Source organism: Seriola lalandi, unplaced genomic scaffold (assembly GCF_002814215.2).
Source record: "Seriola lalandi dorsalis isolate HSWRI2012SDOR001 ecotype SW California unplaced genomic scaffold, Sedor1 jcf7180002054612, whole genome shotgun sequence".
NCBI classification, from domain to species: Eukaryota; Metazoa; Chordata; class Actinopteri; order Carangiformes; family Carangidae; genus Seriola; species Seriola lalandi.
In genome coordinates, this window is record NW_019525165.1 from 86,337 (window position 1) to 106,863 (window position 20,527).

The window sequence follows — 20,527 nt, forward strand, 5'->3', positions numbered from 1 at the left end:
ACACACACACACACACACACATCCACGCATCACACTGCAATGATTGACTGATTGATTGATCAGTTGTTTAATTGATTGACTGATGGACGGCTCTTGCAGGAGAAGAAGAATGGCATCGAGCTCTTCGTGTCCTCTGATAGGCTGGGGATCTCGGAGCCCCGCCCTGCTGAAGAGGTCATCCAATCACTGAACGTCAGGGTCCTTCACCGCCACCTGGGACACTTCGGCATCACTGAGGTCTCAACTGAGGTGCGTCTGTGTTTGAAAACCGTTAATGTGCCTGCTGCCCCGTCTCCTAGGTAACCGCGGCTCGTTAAGCAGCCTCGTTAGTCCCCGTGGAGACAGGCGAATGGAGAGGATGGATTGGGATTATTAGAGAGCAGAGTGCTTCTTCTAAAAGTTTAATGGAAGTATTAAAGTCCCATCGATCAGCCTGAGGAAGAACAGAGCAGCTTTATAGATTATATTAATATTATTACTCTCACTGGCAGCAGAGCGATGTGACAGCTCTGCTGTAATAATATTACTGTAACAAATCAGAGGCTCCTGCAGAACAAATCAGGTTTCTGTGCTCGCTGTAAAGCAGCGGCTCTTAACACTGTCGGTGTGTGCATGAACAAAAAATCTACAAATTAACACACTGCTTCTTCTTCTCTGGAAACGTCTTCTCGTCAAGTTGGAGAGAAAAAAAAACAGACTTAAGTTCATTTTTGTGACAGTTTGTTCGTTCACATCTCTTCACATGTGATCAATCAGCTGCAGTATTGTTTTATACTGGTATCAGTGCTAATTGATCTGCTGTGCTATACCTCAATTTTTTTCAGTTTTTATTGAAAGTTCAGTTTCCGTCAAAAACCTTTAAATGGCACAAAGACGAGCAGTAAACTAAGTTTAACTTACAGCTCCTCTGCAGCAGTGGAAGTAAATTAAACCTTGATCTGATGTAAGCAGTTCCTACAGGTGTCCCAACGAGCTATTTTTAAGTTTTGTTGTTGCTGTAGTGCTACGCAGCTAACATTAGCATTAACAGCTGTTTACTTTCCAGTCTTGCTGAGAGCTTCAGCTGTTTTGTTTATAACACAAGAGGTTTCTGAGCAGCTACTTCCTCAGGCCAGACTGGAAGCTACAGTGACTCGGTATCGGAAATGTTGACGCTAGTCACCTGAGCCAGAGCTGGTTAGCATGCTAACTGCAGTAGAAGACAGGGGTGATAGAAATAAAAGCAAAACAAGAGTTAACAATGGCGTTGTTTTGTGAGTTAAGGAATGAAGTTTGATGCTGAACTCACAATGTTTCTTCTAGACTGTACAGTAAACAGCTGCTAATGCTAACGTTAGCTATGTAGCTGTAGCAAAACATATCAGTGTGGGAGAGAATCCTTTAATCAGATCAGTCCTGTTAAAAACAAAAACAAAAAAAAACATAAATAACTGTACTGGATCTGTGAGGTCAAAGGTCAGAATCCGGATTTATAAAAATTCATGAATTAATTTCCTTGGTCTGTGTCTGCAGAAGAACGTGCTGCAGGGCGAGCAGAGGGATCACGTGTGGAGCAGAGAAGGGTTTTACGCCGTCGTCCTCTTCTTCACCATCTTTGTCATCGTCATCACCTGCTTGATGGTAAAACATGACATCACACACACAGGACCTTCCCCTCTGCATCTACACTGTGATCCTCAAACAAACCTTTGAAGGGGTTCAGACCGATTGGCCCCGCCCCCACAGTGATCACCCCAGTGATGTCACTGACTGAGTCTATTTATTTATTTATTTGTTTATGATCTTTATTCCCTTTGGCTCTTTGTGCTGCTGCACAAACATGAACAAAAATAGCAGGTGAGCTTTGAGATGCGCACAGAAACTGACCGCTGTGCACTTAAAATAGATCCCACACACACACACACACACACACACACACACACACACACACACACAGATCAGCATAATCGCTGACATCATGCAACACGTCTCTAAACCTTCCACCTCAGCCGCTCTGATTGGCTGAGACAGCCAACCTGCCTTTAGCCAATTTGTGTCCGTGGTCAAAGGTCATCATGTCCTGGTTTAACCTAACACACACACACACACACACACACACACACACACACAGACAGACAGACAGAAAAGATAAAGACCCTAAAAGCAACAGCAGAGATGTATGAAGTATGAATGTATATTAAATAAATAACAAACAGGGAAATAAAAATAATGGTTTAATACGAACAATGCAAATAAAAACCCAGTAGCCTGTATAGAAATATTGAGAAGTATTTCTCTGAGTCAGTTGTAGAGCCACATTTGATCCACATGAGGGAGCTGTTGTACACACAAACAGGCCCTGAACAATCTGTGTTTTATGTCCTGTGTCTTAGAGCTTTGAGTTTTCTCTCCACTCACTGTTTATCTGTTGTTCAGCTGAATTCTCACTGATCTGGATTCAGTTTGAAATCAGGTCCTGTTGACAAAAATATAAACTTAAAATCACCTTAAAAATGAATCATGAGCACAAATTGTAGCTAAAACAAATAGAAAATATATATTATATATAATGATGATGTTGAATTGGCAGCGAACAGGGTGAAGACAAACGTAAAGTGTTATATTACTAATTAATTTGATATGAACATAATTTTTAGACAAAAAACAATAAATTTACAGATTTAAAAAAAGTATTTTTAAATAGATTTTGAACATTTTAATTGAAACATTCCTGACTTCTAAAATTTCGCTTTAACTGAAATGATGGTTAATAAATAAATAATGTTGCATATCATTTGGAATTTGACTTTAGTGGCAATAAAATACCAATAAAGAATCAATACTTTTTGATACCTTTTGTTTAGGGAAATAAACATGGTATAAACTTATTTTTTAATTTAACGAAAACTGCTCAGTGTTGAATAAAGTTTATCAAAATGAAATATAATTGTTAGCCAGTGTTTTGATTCAGCGCAGGAAAATGTCTGATTTAAAGAAACATTTAAAGAAAAATACCAGGTTTTGGCGCCAACTTAAAGGCAGCGGCACTTGTTGGACGTTTTGCGCTTCGGTATCTGGATCTGTTTCGGATCCGGTTCCTGGTCGGCAGAGATTCATTAAGCTTGAACACTAATTAATTTCTTCTTCTTTTCTGTCTGACCTCCAGGTTTTGTACCGACTTAAGGAGAAGGTTCAGGTTTCTGACAGACAGCTGAAAGCTCCGCCCCCTGATCTCCACCTGACCCCCACCGTCCCTCCAGACTCCGCCCAGAGGTCAAAGGGCACTAAGGTCGGCACCCGACACCAAAAACTGTTTGACCGTTAACGTGTAAAAAAAAGTATCATGACTCATTAAAGCGTCCTCGTCGTCTCCAGGCTGTGACGTCAGGAAGCATGGTCCAAGCTGAGCTCCCTCCAGCTGTAGCCACGCCCATTCCCCAGCAGCAGCCAATTGTAGCCTGCCGCCGCCTCGCTCCACCTGTCGTCCCTCTGCCCAGGTAATTGTTCTGACTAATGTTTCCCACAGCTCTCCAATTGAAATATATATATATATATATATATATAAAAAAAAAAACACATTTTCCCACTATTTCTTCTAGCCCCGCCCCTGTCCCTGTTGTCAACAGCAACAACCACGCCCCCCTCGCCAGCGCTGCCCCTGTGACAGCCAATAACGAGCTAAAGCCCTGCCCCTCCCCCTTCAGGATGAAACCTGCTGCAGGTCTGCAAGAAAGGTGAGTGATGTGGTTCGTTCAGACACAGTTGGACAGTTCGGTGTCTGTCCCACACTGATGGTCTTACTTGCTTACTTTCTTGTTCTGGAGCTTTTGATCATATCTCACAGTCTTCATCAGCAGGTCGACTTTACAGATGTTTACAGTTTGATTCTTCGCCGTTGGTTTAAAAGCTGAAATATTTGTAGTTCCCATCAGATCCACACAGACAGAAATCTCAACAGTCGGCAGCGAGAAGCAGAAACACGTCACTGATCGAACGCTTAAACGTTTCGTAACGTTTAAAAACGTTTAAACGTTTCGTAACGTTTGGACAGAAACGCAGATAACGAGCGTTCAGATGAAGCACCTCGTTCAGCAGCGGAAGAACAGTGTGTGTTTGTGTGTGTTCAGAGAACAGTGACCTCTGACCTCTGATTGTTGGAGCAGTCAGGTGTTGAGCTGCGTACGTGTCGATGAGGAGGCTTTAAATGGACGTGTGTGTGTGTGTGTGTGTGTGTGTGTGTGTGTGTGTGTGTGTGTGTGTGTGTGTGTGTGTGTGTTTATATGAAGGGAAACGTCCACGTCAGGAAAATGTACATTAGAGTCCTTCACCTCATTCGGCCACTTAAAGGACTTTTCCCAGGTTTATGTTTCAGCTCTTTAATCACAAACGTTGCGTCACATAGTCTCAGGTTATTTCATTATATAATAAAATCAGTTTGTCGCCTCAGAAGTTGTAAATTATTCAAGTTATTTAATGAGTCTATTTAGTTTATATGGAAGTTAAAGTAGTTTATTAACTATAACTTAAAACTTAAAAAACAAAAAAACAAAAAGATCAAATCAGAAGAAACAGTCCAATTCTGGTGTTTATTGCTTCTGTAGCACAAACAGAAGCAGGAGACTTAAAGCTGAGACACGACGAGAAGTTCAGACATCGATCTCCACAACATCATCCAAACACCAACTGAGGGAATGAAGACTCGCTGTGTTTGGGTCTAAACGTTTAATTTGACATGTTTTTTAAAGCTGAGTTTGATCGTGAGAATCTTTTTTGTTGGTTAAATAACCTCATTTTTCTTAATCAGCCGTGTGTGTAGTTCTCAGGGAGTTGTATTTTTATTCGGTCGGCGCTGCTTCAGTTCATTTCCCTCTTAAGTAGTTTCATAAGTGAAAAGAAAACATCTTTATCTGGGCCTCCGCTCGGAGTCGAGCACTTTAGCCTTTATCTGCCGCTCGTGACTCTTCCGTTAACGAGCGGTCGGAGCTCGGAGGCCATTTTGTTCTGGTTACATCAGCGTCCAGAGCCTCTGAAGGTACGAGAGGGAGGAAGATTTCAGGCTGAGAGTGAGAACAGGATGTTTTTCTTGGTGTCTGTGTCTCTTTTGTGTGTGTGTGTGTGTGTGTGTGTGTGTGTGTGTGTGTGTGTGTGTTGTCGACTCTGGATGGCAGCCAATCAGCAATCAGACGAATAGGAAGAAACAGCATCCTGGAGAGGAAGCAGGTTGACACGTAGCGAGACGACAGTCCACCTACACACACCCTTCAAAGCACACCTTGTCTTTGTCTTCTTCTTCTGCTGCGACACCTCGCTGTGCAAACACAAAGAGTTTCTGCTGCTACACTGAAATCACTTCAGTCTCTCGCTTGTGCAACAGTAAATGTGCGTTAAAGTGTTTGTGGTGAATTTATTTGACCTTGTTTTAAACTGTGACATCGTCCTGATGATGGAGGTGTTTGACCAAGACTGTATTTATGTTTAGTTTACATTCAGCCAGTTTGATTTTCTGTTTTAAACTAAAAATCTTCCTTTTCTTTTTGGTTTTTAAACCAAAAACGAAAAACAAGAACATTAAACCAGAAGAAACGGTCCAATTATGATGTTTGCACATTTGGTTTTTTTAATTTTTCCTTGTTGATTTGAAGAGTGGAGGAAGGTCGTCAGGTCACAGACACCAGAATCGGACCGTTTCTTCAAAATGTGTTGTTTTTCATTTTTTAATTCGGACAACAAAAACAGAAAAACCTGGTTTTTGGTTTAAAACAAACAAACAAAAAAATTTTTTGTTTTTTTGTTTTAAACTAAAAAACGCTCGTACGTGCGTCTGAAGAACTAAGATGTTCCTTTGAGTGGCTCCTGCATGAGGCCGAGCGTCTTTACAGGTAAAACTCTCAGGTTGAAACATGAACCAGTGTGAGTCATAAATCTGTGGCTGCAGATTGTGATTAAATATCAAATATCTGCTGTTTTCTACTTCCTGTCCCTCCGCTCCAGACGTGGCTCTAATGTCTCTCTGGTGTTGGACATGTCGGCTCTCGGCTCCGTGGAGCCGCTCAATGTTGCCGTAGTGACGCCCAGGGAGTCGGTGGCGAGGGAGTACCTGTCGTCCGCCGGCCGGCCGCTGACGAGACAGCAGCTCCGAGACATCGTCAACAACACGCACAAGCTCCACGCCGAGTTCACTGTACGTACTGAAACACACACGTTGGTGCAGATTACGATTAAAATTGAATTTAAATTTTTAGGCACAAAGTCAAAGTTCAAGTCCTTCTAAACGCACTAGGACTGAGTGACACCACTGGTGTTTTATATGATATGTTTTTCTTTCTTTCCTGTTTATCATTATTTATGTATTAAAAAAATTTCTAATTTATTTCTAATGCTGAAGGTCTTTTCCCCGTTTCAGGAAATTCCCATGAATTTCATCGACCCGAAGGAGCTCGATATTCCAAACCACGGAACCAAGAACAGATACAAGACCATACTACCCAGTGAGTAGTGTGTGTGTGTGTGTGTGTGTGTGTGTGTGTGTGTGTGTCGTGTTCTTAGCATCACAAGACAAGATATGATAAACTTTAATTTCCCAGAAAGGAAGTTTGTCATGTGCACAGGTGCTGCATTCAAGGAACACGCAAAATAAAACGTGTGAAATAGGTATGGTTTCCTTCCATATGTTGACGGTGCCTGTCATTTAAATTAAATAACATAATTAGTGTTGCCACAAAGTTAAAGGGTAAAAACAATAAGAATAAAAACTTTAAAGTGAAAGGGAAATTAATCTTAAATAATATTAATATTAATATTAAAACTAGCGTTATCTTAATTAAATGCTGAGGAATTGATGAGTAAGAAGATTTATTGGTATGAAACAAACGTGTGTGTGTGAAATCTCAAAGTTGCTAAGAAACACTTCTAAAACGATCCTCATGTCTTATTTCCTGTTGAACCAGGAAGCTGCTTTAGTGTGTGGGAGGGGTTTAAGGTCAAAGGCCAACAACCCCAAGGACAGCTAATATCGCACCTCCCTCTTTCCTCACACTCTTTTCCTCACACACACACACACACACACACACACACACACACACACACGAACAATACATTTTCCTCAGAGCACAGTTTGTTCTCACACTGCCAGCCAACCAGTGAGCCTGATTAAGACATTATGTAACACACACACACACACAAAGACACAATGATGGTTTTTGGTTTGTGCACTCATGTTTTGGATCGGGGAGGGGTTATCAGTATACCAGGGGGTGAAGGGGGTGAGTGGCTGGAAGGAAGGAAGGAAGGAACGCCACCACCCCCCAATCAGGGCTGAGGAATGCTCACCTAGAGCTGCTGTCAATCAAACTCCTTCCTGTGTTTCAGTTCATCTGTTGTCTGTTCTGAAGGTGTTCACTGTTCGCCCCGGTACAGGGCCGTGGTCCGGACTAACGGGACTGAGTCAGGTCCCAGTCAGGATGAGGCGTCAAGGTGTAGGGTTAGATTGAAGATTGTTTAAAAGCAGGTCGTAACAAAGTCAAGACAGAGTCTAAAAGCAGGTCGCAACAAACAAGACAGAGTCTAAAAGCAGGTCGAAACAAAGTCAAGACAGAGTCTAAAAGCAGGTCGCAACAAACACGACAGAGTCTAAAAGCAGGTCGCAACAAAGTCAAGACAGAGTCTAAAAGCAGGTCGAACAAAGTCAAGACAGAGTCTAAAAGCAGGTCAAGACAGAGTCTAAAAGCAGGTAGCAACAAAGTCAAGACAGAGTCTAAAAGCAGGTCGCAACAAACACGACAGAGTCTAAAAGCAGGTCGTAACAAAGTCAAGACAGAGTCTAAAAGCAGGTCGAACAAAGTCAAGACAGAGTCTAAAAGCAGGTCGCAACAAAGTCAAGACAGAGTCTAAAAGCAGGTCGTAACAAAGTCAAGACAGAGTCTAAAAGCAGGTAGCAACAAAGTCAAGACAGAGTCTAAAAGCAGGTCGCAACAAAGCAAGACAGAGTCTAAAAGCAGGTCGAAACAAAGTCAAGACAGAGTCTAAAAGCAGGTCGAAACAAAGTCAAGACAGAGTCTAAAAGCAGGTCGTAACAAACACGACAGAGTCTAAAAGCAGGTCGTAACAAAGTCAAGACAGAGTCTAAAAGCAGGTCAAGACAGAGTCTAAAAGCAGGTCGTAACAAAGTCAAGACAGAGTCTAAAAGCAGGTCGTAACAAAGTCAAGACAGAGTCTAAAAGCAGGTCGTAACAAACACGACAGAGTCTTAAAGCAGGTCGAAACAAAGTCAAGACAGAGTCTAAAAGCAGGTCACAACAAAGTCAAGACAGAGTCTAAAAGCAGGTAGCAACAAACACGACAGAGTCTAAAAGCAGGTCGCAACAAAGTCAAGACAGAGTCTAAAAGCAGGTCAGAATAGAGTCGGTGCCGTCCCCCTCCTTCCTGTGTTGCTGATCTTTCACTAGAATACTGAGGTGATTTCAGTCCAGTACATCATGTAAATGACCTGTAACCGTCATTGATTTTACAGGACATTGATATGGAGTTTAATGACGCACATCTCCCTCTGCCTGTTCACTTGGTACAAAGTATTCACACGATAATTATTTTTAGATAACTGATGTACGGTGCAGCTCTCTGGATATTTTTGTTTTATGCAGAATAAACAAACTGAATGTAGATGCCATATCTAAATCTTTGTTGCCTTCTCCATCCTTGCCTCCTTTCCTTTTCCCTCCGCTCCCTCCCTTTTATTATAAATCCTCCTCTCCTTGCCATGTGTCCGTAGATCCTCATTCCAGAGTGATCCTGAAGTCCAAGAGCTGCAACGACCTGCTGAGCTCCTACATTAATGCTAATTACATACGGGTGGGTATTTACAGCTGTCCAGAAATATTAGACTAAAAAAGGATTCATCAGTTTTTAACTTCATAGAAAAGTAGAAACTACCTTCCCATGTCCTGATTTTGAGAGACCTATTTATCTTTCCCCTCTTTAAATTCAGTAAACACTGACAACATTTGTTTGTTCAATCTCCTCTAAACCTGAGAACAAACATCCAACAAACTGACATTATCACATCACATGTCTGGAATGCCAACAAGGTTTTTCTTCTGGTTTCCTCATTAGCACAAACACAGTGAAAGTATACTGCTGCAGGAGTCTGTAATGTTGCTTCTCAGACTCCGACACAATAGACTTTCTTCCTGTCAGGAAACCCCACTGAAACAGTTGAAACCATCGGGGCCGCATGAGAGAACAGAAGCTGTGTTTAAATACTTCATCCTACTCTACAAGCACCAAATTTAGCTGGTCCAAGGTCAGATAGCGGAAAAAGAAATATGAAATACGTAGCTGATGACCACATTATCGTCAATCGTCTTGTAATTCTCTGCACTTTTTTGTTCATGCAAACTGCTGAATACAGAAAACATCTACACAATATGATGACTATGAATTAAGAGGCAAAATATGCCACGTGTATTTTTAAACAATTTTTTGATGCGCTTTCATCAAAAAGGCAGAATACATGAAATAAAAAACAGTATTAAGTGCATACATGAAGTATTTTGATTGCTTACATCACTCCTACATGATAATTGAATGAAAACAACTTGTTTTGTCCCTTATATTGATATCTGCACGGTTCATATCCTTTCCTGTATGCTAAACTTTTACTCAATTCCTGTTGTGGAAAAAAAACGAACAGTTTTTAGCATTTGTGCTGGAAAGAATGTAAAATATATAGAGATATAGTATATAAACACAAAATAATTTCAGTCCAGTGCAGAGGTCATATCAACGGTATTTGTTGCCACCCTGTTGACGCAGTTGTGTGATTGGCTCCCCTCTCAGGGTTACCTGGGCGACGAGAAGGCGTTCATCGCCACTCAGGGTCCCATGGTGAACACGGTAAATGACTTCTGGCAGATGGCGTGGCAGGAGGAGTCGCCGGTCATCGTCATGATCACCAAACTGAAGGAGAAGAACGAGGTAATCTGACGAACTGAAGGACTGACACTTGAAAAACAAAGAGAGTTGGTTTCTATCCTTTTTTTCTGCACATTTTCAATTTGCACGTTAAAACTTGAGCGGAAATGTAGAACATTTTTTAAAAAAATCTTGAAATATCGCAAAAAAGTTTTGGTAACACTTTATTTTACAGGACCCATATTTTCCAGCTATATTCATTTATACTCACGCTTTCCTGTAGTTTTCAGCTGCACAGAAATTCCTTATTTTTGTGTTTCAAACTGATGGTGATCAACAAATAAAACGCACTTGAACAGGAAAATTGTTAAATAATTAGGTCCCTTCTCTCACAGTTTAGGCATCACAACAACAAGTTCATTGTCATGGAAAACTAAAGGAAGGAAATCAATCTATCTATAAAATCTAAGGAGGAATTTGAATTACCAAACAGGTAAACTGAAGTTAATGGGCTAAACATGCAAAACCAAGAGTGTCTTTGTGTTTCTCTCCAACTTTGTAGAAGTGTGTTCTGTACTGGCCGGAGAAGAGGGGGATCTATGGCAAGATTGAAGTGTTGGTGAACAGCATCAGAGAGTGTGAACACTACACAACTCGCAGCCTCACACTCAAGGTACTCACTTAACAAAAGAAAAAAAAGAAACTTTCTATTTCTGGTACTCCTGTGCAGAGAGGGCCATTTATTTAAAGTTGGGGCTTGGGACTGTATCTTTGCAGTGTGGGAATCAAACCCGCGTGCTGCAGCATTACTGGTACACATCGTGGCCCGACCACAAAACCCCTGACTCCACGATGCCGCTGCTGCAGCTGATGGCTGATGTTGAGACAGACAGACGAATGGCCGCCGTCATGGGACCAGTTATTGTCCACTGCAGGTACAGAGATCGGGAAACAGCCTTTTTATGCTACAACTGAAAAATGTGTGAAATAACTTCATTACCCACGCTCCTCTCCTTGCAGTGCCGGGATTGGCCGGACCGGCTGCTTCATTGCTACGACGATAGGCTGTCGACAGCTGCAGTTGGAGGGAGTGGTGGATGTACTGAGCATCACCTGCCAGCTCCGAGCCGACAGGTAATACAAGCAGGAAAAGTTGAACTACTGTACTTGCACAGCATGTTACTAATATTAATTTCATTTATTGGAATTATTTCTTATTTGATATTTATGAGATAAAAAGATCTAGTGCCTGTTTTCATCTACACAAACAGACTTTTTTTGCAAACACATTGGATTGTAAAATTTATATAGCAATACCCTAAAATCAGGGATCCAAAACTCTTACAATAAATGGTGAACCAAATTCCTAACAAGTCAGTGTGTAAACAGATTTGAGGTCCTGACAACTAGTGCACATACTTGATTTTTTTTTCCTGTTGCCACAATTTTCATTTGCCTTCACTAGTTGGAGATAGTATGTTTTTTTTAGCTTTGTCTTGTGGGAAATAGCTTTTTGTCCTCAGATGTCCTCACAATGTATTAACAAACGTTAGTTCCCCACAGTGCATTTCCACACACACTGATTCTTGTCTTTAACTTTCTCCTGCTTTTTACATTTTCAGTATGTTTTGTAGTTGTTCGGGCGACCTGCGTTTTGTCCTCAGATGTCCTCACATTGTCAGTGTGTAAACAGATATTAGGTCTTGACAACTCATGCACATACGGATTCAATATTTTTGTTCTATTTCCAAAAAATTTAATTTGCCTTAATCAGTTTTGCTTTTTTCGCTGTGCCTCTTGGGAACCGGCTTTTTGTCCTAAGATATCCTCGCAGTGTACAAACACATGTTAGGTCCCCACAGTGCGTTTTCACACACACTGTTTTTTTTTGTTTGTTTGTTTTGTTTTGTACTTCTGAGGACCTTTCTATCCAAATGTGCCTACAATGTCAATGTAAATACAGGTGTCATTTCCCCACAATTGTTTGTTGTGAGAACCACCTTTTGGTCCCCATATGTTCCTGCAATGTTAAGTGTAAAAACAGGTGCTACGCCCTGACAATGCTGGTCATTTTCATGACCAAGATGTTCAATGCAACTATTCACAGTATCTTGATTAATAAAAAGAAATAATGTAGTGTGTAATATCATTATTACACTAATTAATAATCTCTCTGTCTGTTCATGCAGAGGTGGTATGATCCAGACAGGTGAGCAGTACGAGTTTGTCCATCACGCACTGAGCCTGTACGAGGCCCGCCTCTCCACAGAAACCGGCCAATGAGTGTTCACCACCTCAGGAGACGTCTGCTTAAACCTTGAAATGGCTGACAAAGTCCTGAGCAGGTATGATCTCTGAGATTTAGGATTTCTCTGAGGATGTTGGGATTCTGGAGGAGGTCACTGAGTTTGATGGACAACCAAAGAGGAATGTTGTGGGCAGAGGCTGTTGAAGGAAAGAGGACAGGTTAATTTCTGGAAATGGAATGTATCCGCTCTTCTTCTTCTTCTGCTGTTTCTTCTTCATGTTTTGTCGGCGAGCGGTTCTTCAGAGAAACTTAAGAGACTCGTCCACTTCACTTCTCTTAACTGACTGTCAGATTGTGTCGTTTTTAACTAACCAGACTGTCCTATTACCTCTTTTCTGTCATGGAGACGTAGAAATAGTTTGACTGAAATTGATGGTACATTGTTCAATAACACTGCTGTGTTTCTGTGTCTTATAGGATTTAAAAATTATTTTTTAACATGGTGTTCTTATACGAAAGGCTATTGGAAAATGACTGTTAGCTGGTTGCACCTTTGGTTAAGCTACTATACCACTGTTGAACCAACCCTTCCAGCCTATTTCTATTTGTGACTTCAGCACGCCATACGTTACTCTGTAATTTGGACACATTACATTCCCTACAAGTTTTTTTTGTACTTTATTTTTATGCAGTTGTTTTAACATACAGTTTAACAAGACACCTTATAAACACTGACAGACAAGAATCCACGAAAACTGACAAACTATATCATGATAACTAATAATAATAAAAAGAAAAATTAAAAACAAAACAAAACATATTAGGGTGCTTTTAATCCAATATACCTGTACAAGTGGTTTCCATAAACATTTCTATTCTATATTAACCCTTTGCCTCCGTTGATCAATGCTTAATTAATTTCTCATATATTTTCAGGTAGGATACAAAAAATAAAAAGTGCTGGATTCAGATTCAAATCGATACCCATAATAAACTTGATTTCTTTTTGAATATTTTGCAGTCCCTGAAAATATGAATATGAGACTTGATAGCTCAACTAACATGAAATTTTACCTTGGTAACAAGCTGTCAGTGTAATTTATGAAACACATTCATTTTCAATGCTTACAATACATTAACACTACCTTCTCATATGTTAGCAAGTGTGGTATTCGATTAAACCCAAACCGTGTAGATTAAGTGAACCATTAGCCTGCTAACAAACTGACATTGTCTAAGCACACATTTCAGTTATAATCAGAACTATGAAAAACTTTTCTTTCTTTATTCCCACAAACAGCACTCCTCTGCTAATTTATACTAGACATACATTATGTCAGTGGCCTGGTAACTTAGAGTGCTAAGGTCACAAATGGAACTACCTCCAGCCATAAAACACATGCTAAAAGCTAACAAACCAATGTAATGATAAATAAGCTTCCGCTAAGCTAGGTTGTGTAGTATTGCAATCCCATAGAGGCTCATTCTAGCATTAATAGATTGATATGCTATTTATGTTAATAAATGGAAACTAACCTATAAACATATGCTATTTGCTAGCATGCTATGCTAATGCAATATTTCATTAAACCAATTAAATCTTGTATTCCACTGCTAAATAACGATTCTCAAACACTAACAGTTTGTTACAACAGTTATTTTTACACTGTTCAATAGGCAGGCCTACAGCTCCAATTAGAGTTGATAGCAGTTCTGAGAATTATGGGAACAGTAGTTTTGAATGCTAACAAAGTGTTTTTATATTTGTTAGATAAAGTTTTTTCTAGCTGTTGGAATGGTATACTAATTATCTTACAACATAAACACAATGCCCCACCATCGTGTTAAAACTTAAAATAACAATGAAAAAAATTTATATAATACCCAAAAAAATGACACAAGCTAGCTCAAAATTCGCGTGGCACTTTGTTCAGTCATTTTCTGTCGGGATTTGTACATTTAATCCATTCTTAAAATTAATAGTTGAAATATCTTGATATTTTATTCAAAGGTTCATTTTTCAGCATATCACTAAATTGAAAACCAGTTTGCTGAGTAATTCCTGACACAACAAATATTTTTGAAAAACTTGCGCTGCTTGGTCTCAGAGTTTACACTTAGTTTAATATTTAACCTTGTTTCTTGCATCGACAATTCCCCCTTTGTGTGAAAATTACTTTATACCAAAAATGTGAAACAATTTAAGTCACAATGGTGCAATCATCTCATCGGTGTGATGTTGTAAATTATGTTATCTAGTGAGTGAGTTATTTTGGTGTATCAAAGTAATAATAACTTTATTTTTATACTGTTTTTACATGTTTTTGATGTGTTTAGCAGCTATCAGCTATTTGTCAACTAGTATGAAAACTCGCTATCTGGGGTACAAACCTCATTATCTCTAAATGATCAATTTAGCAGGAGCTGGACGGAATTAACAAATTACTTTTTTATCTCTTTTGTTGGAGTCAGAAAGTTGAAGTTTGAAATGTGCACAAACCCAAATTTAGCCCTGTTTAAGCTATTTTCAATGAAGCAGTATTTGTTAAATTTTCCCCCATACAAATAATATTATAATATTAATATTATTATAATATAATTAACTTAATTCAGTTTTCCAGTTCCTGGATAGTGTTTTAGAGATTTGAGGTTTCTACAACAACGCCAGTAATGAACAACATTAACATATACATCTAATCTGCTCTCTGTGTGAATGGGATAACATTGTACAGTACATGTTAAAGTGCTATTAAACTGATGTGGGCAGTTACATTTCAATCCACGGACCACAAACACGAAGAAATTGCTGCTAAAACTGGGAGCGTTGTCTGGACTGCACGGTTGACGGACAATAAATGAGAGAAACTTTGAAGACTCTTCTTTTTCTATGTACCAATATATTTTTATTTATATCTTTACTTGTGATACAATCAAGGGACTTTTGACCTGCGTCTGTTTGTCTATACGTCCAACATGCCTCCTGGGACCATCAACAACCCACTCTTCACTTGAGTCAATTCAAATCATCTCAATTTCAAAACTCAAAATGGTCAAAATCGAATATATTCCAGTGTGATAGTGATGTAATTTTCTGTTTGAAGTGACTGAAGCGAAAGTGAGTTGAGCCCGGCCTCCATGCCCACTGCAGCAGCGGGTACAACAACACACACTGCCTCTGACGTAGTATTGTGTATATACAGTAGGTGGTGGTTGATGTCCTGTACTTTATTGTTGTTGACTGTTGATGGAGATTAAAGGGACGCTAAACATTTTCAATTTTAGACAGTCATGCAGTTGCCGGTTTTATTGAAATTTACAGTGGTTTGTTTCTAAGATTTGTGGTCAAATGAGGAATTGACCCTTGTGTTAGATTTATTGGGTAACACTTTCTTTTACAGGTCCTTCAGTTTCCTGTTTAGTGAAATAACAAATTTTTAGCCTTTTTAAAAGGTATTTCTTTTGGTGGCGGAAGCTAGTGAGAGAAAAAGTTTAGCTCAAATGTTCTTAAAGCTAACTTATATATAACAGTTATTTTTACGATGTTAGCTGCTGAAAGAGAAAATATTTAGCTCATGTTTGTTCTTTTTGTAACACTGGCTAGTAAGATTTTCCCTCATGGAGGTTAACTTACAATTAATGCTCCACACAATATTTCTCTGTTTTCTAATAAGCTAACATTTGCTAGTTAGCAAGATACTTAACTGATGCTAGCCAGCCACCTTGCTAATAATAAGTTGTAACAGATTTTAATGTTTTATTATTTCTCCTGCACATAATGATGAATAAATACAATTTTTTACTGAGATGTACTAATTCTGCTTTATAAATTGTGCATGTGCAGTGGAGGTAATTCATTAATATTAGAGTTCAAACTATTAGAACTTTATTTAAACTTATATATACCAAATATGTCAAACTTTTAACATAAGAGATAGAACAATTATCTCACAAACTAACCAAGACATTGATGTTACAAACATGCTAACAGTAGTTTCTGATACATCAGCAAGTTAACAGTTAACAAGTGTTGGTTAATTTGGTTAACGTGAGGGGTTGAAGTAACAAAAAATAAATACTGTGAAAAACAAAACTACCACATTAAAATGAAAAATGTTAGAGTCCTTTTAAACTCCTACTGTGTGGGCATTTCAGTCAGAGTACACCTGATGCTAATTAGTGTACGTACGATACATGGTTTTTTTAATGTATTACTAATCAACTTGAATGTTGTAACAGTCCGGAACATTAGCCACTGAGTAGTGCTGTAACCTCTTTATCTACTTTACATATATACTGTTATCTGTAATATGTACATAAAAACACTGGACATAAAAACAATGTGGTCTGACTCTTGTCTGGGACTGACTGACTGACTGACTGACTGACTGACTGACTGACTGACTGACTGACTGACTGTTCATTTGATGGGTCAACACCGGTCATCTGATTGACAGCTTTGGTTGTCATTAGGAACCGAAGACTCAGGAACTGGCCCTGACCAAACACGCTTGCTGCTACTATTCTTTGTGTAAACAGGTGAGGTAACATTTAACCAGTAGGAATGAGAATTTGGTTTAGTGATGATCAAACCACATTGACGAACCCAACTGTTATGATCTTGGACAGGGGTGGAGGTCAAAAAAGGTCACTCATACTCTTTTTATTTTTTGGGTCTTTAAACCTTTGGGTAAAAATTTACATTGTTTTAGTTTTTTGACTCTCAAAGTGAGTTTCACTTTTTATACACAAAGCCAAAGCACCAGTTTCACTTTAAAGGACCAGAATTTTTTGACATGAACTGCAACAAAATTTGCTTTTAGAAAACGAATCAGTTAGACCATATCCGTACTAAGGCGACTTATTTGTAAGCGCATCTTTTTCTCTCCGTGTTGGACTTCAGTCCAGACTAAAATGTTGTTTTTCTTTTCCGAAAATGAAACTTTTCCCAAGTGGCCTCCAGATTGTGTAAATCTGAAAACGCTGGCTTGGCATTGTATTATGTTCGGATAAAACAGAGCTATGTAGTAACACTGTTATATCAGTGAGCAAACACACGGTGGCAGTAGTGCTGAATTTCATTTCGGTACAATATGCAGAGCGGAAACTAAAGTACAGTTTTTCTTTGCTTGTTTCTGAGGTGTTTTAATGTGGATGGAGGTAATTGTAGAAACGAGCTGAAACGCCTGATGTGGACGCAAGAAAACGGCATTTTAGAATTTATCTGGGTTAATGTAGAGGCAGTCTTAGACGTACCCATCCCCAGTTTGAGGACTGTATCTCTGGGTCACATTACATTACATTACATGCTGAGCAGGGCAACAATACTCTGTCATGACCCCTAACATCAGTCTCGAAGATGACATTAAGAATTAAGCCTGTGTGGAGCTGAAGCCGTTGTTCCTAGAAACCACAGCATGTCGTATAACGAGAGAGTCAGACAGACGGAGGAGGGAGAGCAGGAAGGAAGGAAAAAGGTGTGGATGACTAAATGTAACTCAGACCAACTGAAACAAAAGCAGTTTGGCCTTTAACTTGTAAAGCTGCATAAAAGAAAAGTTCACTCACTTTTTTGTGGGTCAAATTCAAATTCAACGTCTGTCATGACGACTAATTCACCAGTGATAGAGTATTTATTTATTTATTTTTTTCCAATGAAGAAAAGATGACAAATTAAATAGTCTCAGAATAGCGTTAAAACTTTTAACTTTTAAATTTGTGAATCAGATATTTTATTGCTTAACTAGGAAGGATTAAGAAGTTACAGATATGTGAAGTTTACATCCAGGAAATGAGATAATTTACACGATAATTGATATTTAATTACAAGGTAAAACTTGAGATGCTTGAAGAAGATCCTCCCGAGTTTCGTGACGTTTGCTGTGATAATAAACAGAGAAACAACAAATCTTCACAGAAGCAGTGGCAAAAAAAAGCTTAAAAATGACTAAAATGATTGAGTATCAAATTAGTTGCTGATTTTCTTTCTATGACTAATCGACTTATTGATTATATAAAGTATGTACTTTGGTTGGATGTTAAGAATCAAGTTGTGAGCTGATGTTTTCTGTCCTGTGAAACTTAATGAGCTGTTTTCACAAAGTTGAATTTCAAAAGTTATTATCAGTGACTCCAGAACCAGCAGGAACTAAATTTACACCCGATGGAGCCGCATCAAGAGAAAACACTGTCACTAAAGAAAGAGACGGAGCAAACTTTAAACTCCACAACGATCCCGTCTCTGTGGGAATTAATCAAACGCTGGTCTCTATTTTTAACATCTACCTCTGTCAGTGCAGCTAGGTGTGCTGCTATTGTAGTTCCAGGCCTATTTATAGCCTCCGTGCAGCCAGGGTTTGTAGTCGTGCCTTTGCAGTGACTCACAGAGCTGTTGGCTTGATTGAGGAAGTCCGTTAGTGACTCCCAAACTCGACACTATAGAGTCTGACCGACAGACAGACAGGCAGATAGGCAGACAGACGGGCAGGAAGAGAGACATACAGCCGGTGAGACAGGCAGAGAGTCCAGAGAAAAGAGAGGAAGGACTGAGTTTGAAGTCTGAGAGGTTTGAGTTGAGGATGGACATGAGGCGGAGAAGAGCCGACGAACAAAAGAGACGAAATATCTGGAAAAAATGAAAACTCTTCTCGTCAAATAAGGAATTATTTTGTTTTCAGAGACACACAAAGGACATTTAACCAGCTGTTTTCTTTCTCAGCATTACATTTTCCAGAAGGATTTGTTCTCCGCTGAAGATCACAAATATAAAAGAGAAGGATATTTTCTGAAATCTACCTTCAGCAGTGAATCTAAACTCACGTCTTCTACCTCAGCCTCAGGATTATGGTGGAGTTTGCTCCGTCTGAGGATCTGAAGGAGGATAAAAATGCTGAAATGTAAAGTTCATAGTTACCTCTGCTCCCTGTGGTTCACCTCACTGCTGCTGCTGCTGCTCCAGGTCAGTCTGATCCCATTCCTCTTTTATTTAATGCCTTTATGATCCGTGTAGGAAATCACCTGACAAATGATAAGGTGTCTTTAATGCAACACCAGGTTTCTAATGTGCAACAAATCAGGAAAAAAAATATGTGAAAAACAGCCACTTCTTTTTTTCTGCTGTAGTTCACGTTCACACGAAGGAACATTTATTAAAACTGCAGCTAACAATTATTTCCAACATCGATTTAATCGACTGATTATTTTCTCAGTTAATAATAATCGTTTTGTATAGATTCAATATCAGGAAATGGTGAAAGGTGTCCAGAAATCTCAGGTTTACAATCAGACATGAGAAAGAAAAACATTAAATATCCCATTTGAGAAGCTTCAACCAGCAACTGTTTGTTTGGAATTTTTGATTGAAAAATGGCTAAAACGAAGAATTGATTAAAAAAAAATTTGCTGATTAATTTTCCGTCAATTGATTTAATTGTTGCAGCTGAAATAACTTGTTTGTTAAAGGATAAATTCCAGTTTCCATTGGTATTTTTTGAAGGTGTATCACTGTCTCCAATATGTGAAAATATTTTTTTGCATTTTTTGTTGTAAAACCAAAAAAGTAGCTTCTTGAAAACAACGCCGCAGCTTTGCTTGAAGAATTTAAATCCATTGTTCTGCTTCCAAAACTGAATCTGTTCATTTACATTCACAGTCAGAAAATGGGAAATGTGGCGGTAAACGAAGCTTTGCTCAGATTCAGACGTGGAGGAGAAGAAGAACTTGATTAAATCACACGGTTTTACTTTACAGCTGAAAACGTGGGAAATTTGGCTTTTGTTGAGCAGCAAGTTGCAATTGAATCACTTTGCATTATTCTCTATGAAACAACTTTTATATGATTGTTTTCCTTCCTGATGTTGAGCTTTCTGATCCTTTTTAACTGTGAATAACTTCTTACGAAGCTTGTTTTAGGAAGAAAACCGTGTCTTGTTTGATGACACCTTGTAGTTACTGTACAAAGAAACCTTCATTATGTTTTTAATGTATTTAATGTTTATTTGTAAAAGAGGCAAAAACACAGCATGAACAAATGCCACATTTACAACAGAGCCAAAGTTAATTTCCTGATGTCTGTCCCTTTTTAAAATATGTCAAACTCAACAGTAAAATAAATAAAGTAAACCCCGAACACATAAGCAACATTCAGCAGCGGACAGTGAGGTAGAAGGGGTTGGTAGTACGAATCCGATCGGACTGAGAATCACGACCCGGCAGCAGCTACGACATCTGTGTGTAACTATGAAGTCTGGATATACAACCTGATTACTAGAGGTTTTGGTGACGCTAGCAGGAGGCTAGCAGTTTCCCCCTTCCTCCAGTCTTTGTGCTAAGCTAAGCTAAACATGACCTGGACTTATCTCTGTGTTTCCATATGATGTTGGATTTTTGATGCCA

The 20,527-nt window shown here is 39.1% G+C and overlaps 2 protein-coding genes across 2 annotated transcripts in view; both read left to right on the plus strand.

The window, feature by feature from the left end:
- Positions 1-16,115, plus strand: part of ptprr (protein tyrosine phosphatase receptor type R) — a 34,432-nt gene extending 18,317 nt beyond the window's left edge. Inside the window, exons 3-15 of the mRNA XM_023419880.2 lie at positions 100-249; positions 1,513-1,620; positions 3,146-3,268; positions 3,355-3,476; positions 3,579-3,713; positions 5,971-6,160; positions 6,383-6,467; positions 8,747-8,826; positions 9,814-9,951; positions 10,451-10,561; positions 10,666-10,823; positions 10,909-11,022; positions 12,078-16,115. Coding sequence (XP_023275648.1) covers positions 100-249; positions 1,513-1,620; positions 3,146-3,268; positions 3,355-3,476; positions 3,579-3,713; positions 5,971-6,160; positions 6,383-6,467; positions 8,747-8,826; positions 9,814-9,951; positions 10,451-10,561; positions 10,666-10,823; positions 10,909-11,022; positions 12,078-12,171 — 1,608 coding nt within the window. The 3' untranslated portion in view covers positions 12,172-16,115. The remainder of the gene's footprint in view (positions 1-99; positions 250-1,512; positions 1,621-3,145; positions 3,269-3,354; positions 3,477-3,578; positions 3,714-5,970; positions 6,161-6,382; positions 6,468-8,746; positions 8,827-9,813; positions 9,952-10,450; positions 10,562-10,665; positions 10,824-10,908; positions 11,023-12,077) is intronic.
- A 2,547-nt stretch (positions 16,116-18,662) lies between these two features.
- The window catches only part of ptprb (protein tyrosine phosphatase receptor type b), a 32,781-nt gene continuing 30,916 nt past the window's right edge, over positions 18,663-20,527 (plus strand). The window contains exon 1 of the mRNA XM_023419881.2: positions 18,663-19,091. Within this exon, the coding sequence (XP_023275649.1) occupies positions 19,020-19,091 (72 nt within the window). The 5' untranslated portion in view covers positions 18,663-19,019. The remainder of the gene's footprint in view (positions 19,092-20,527) is intronic.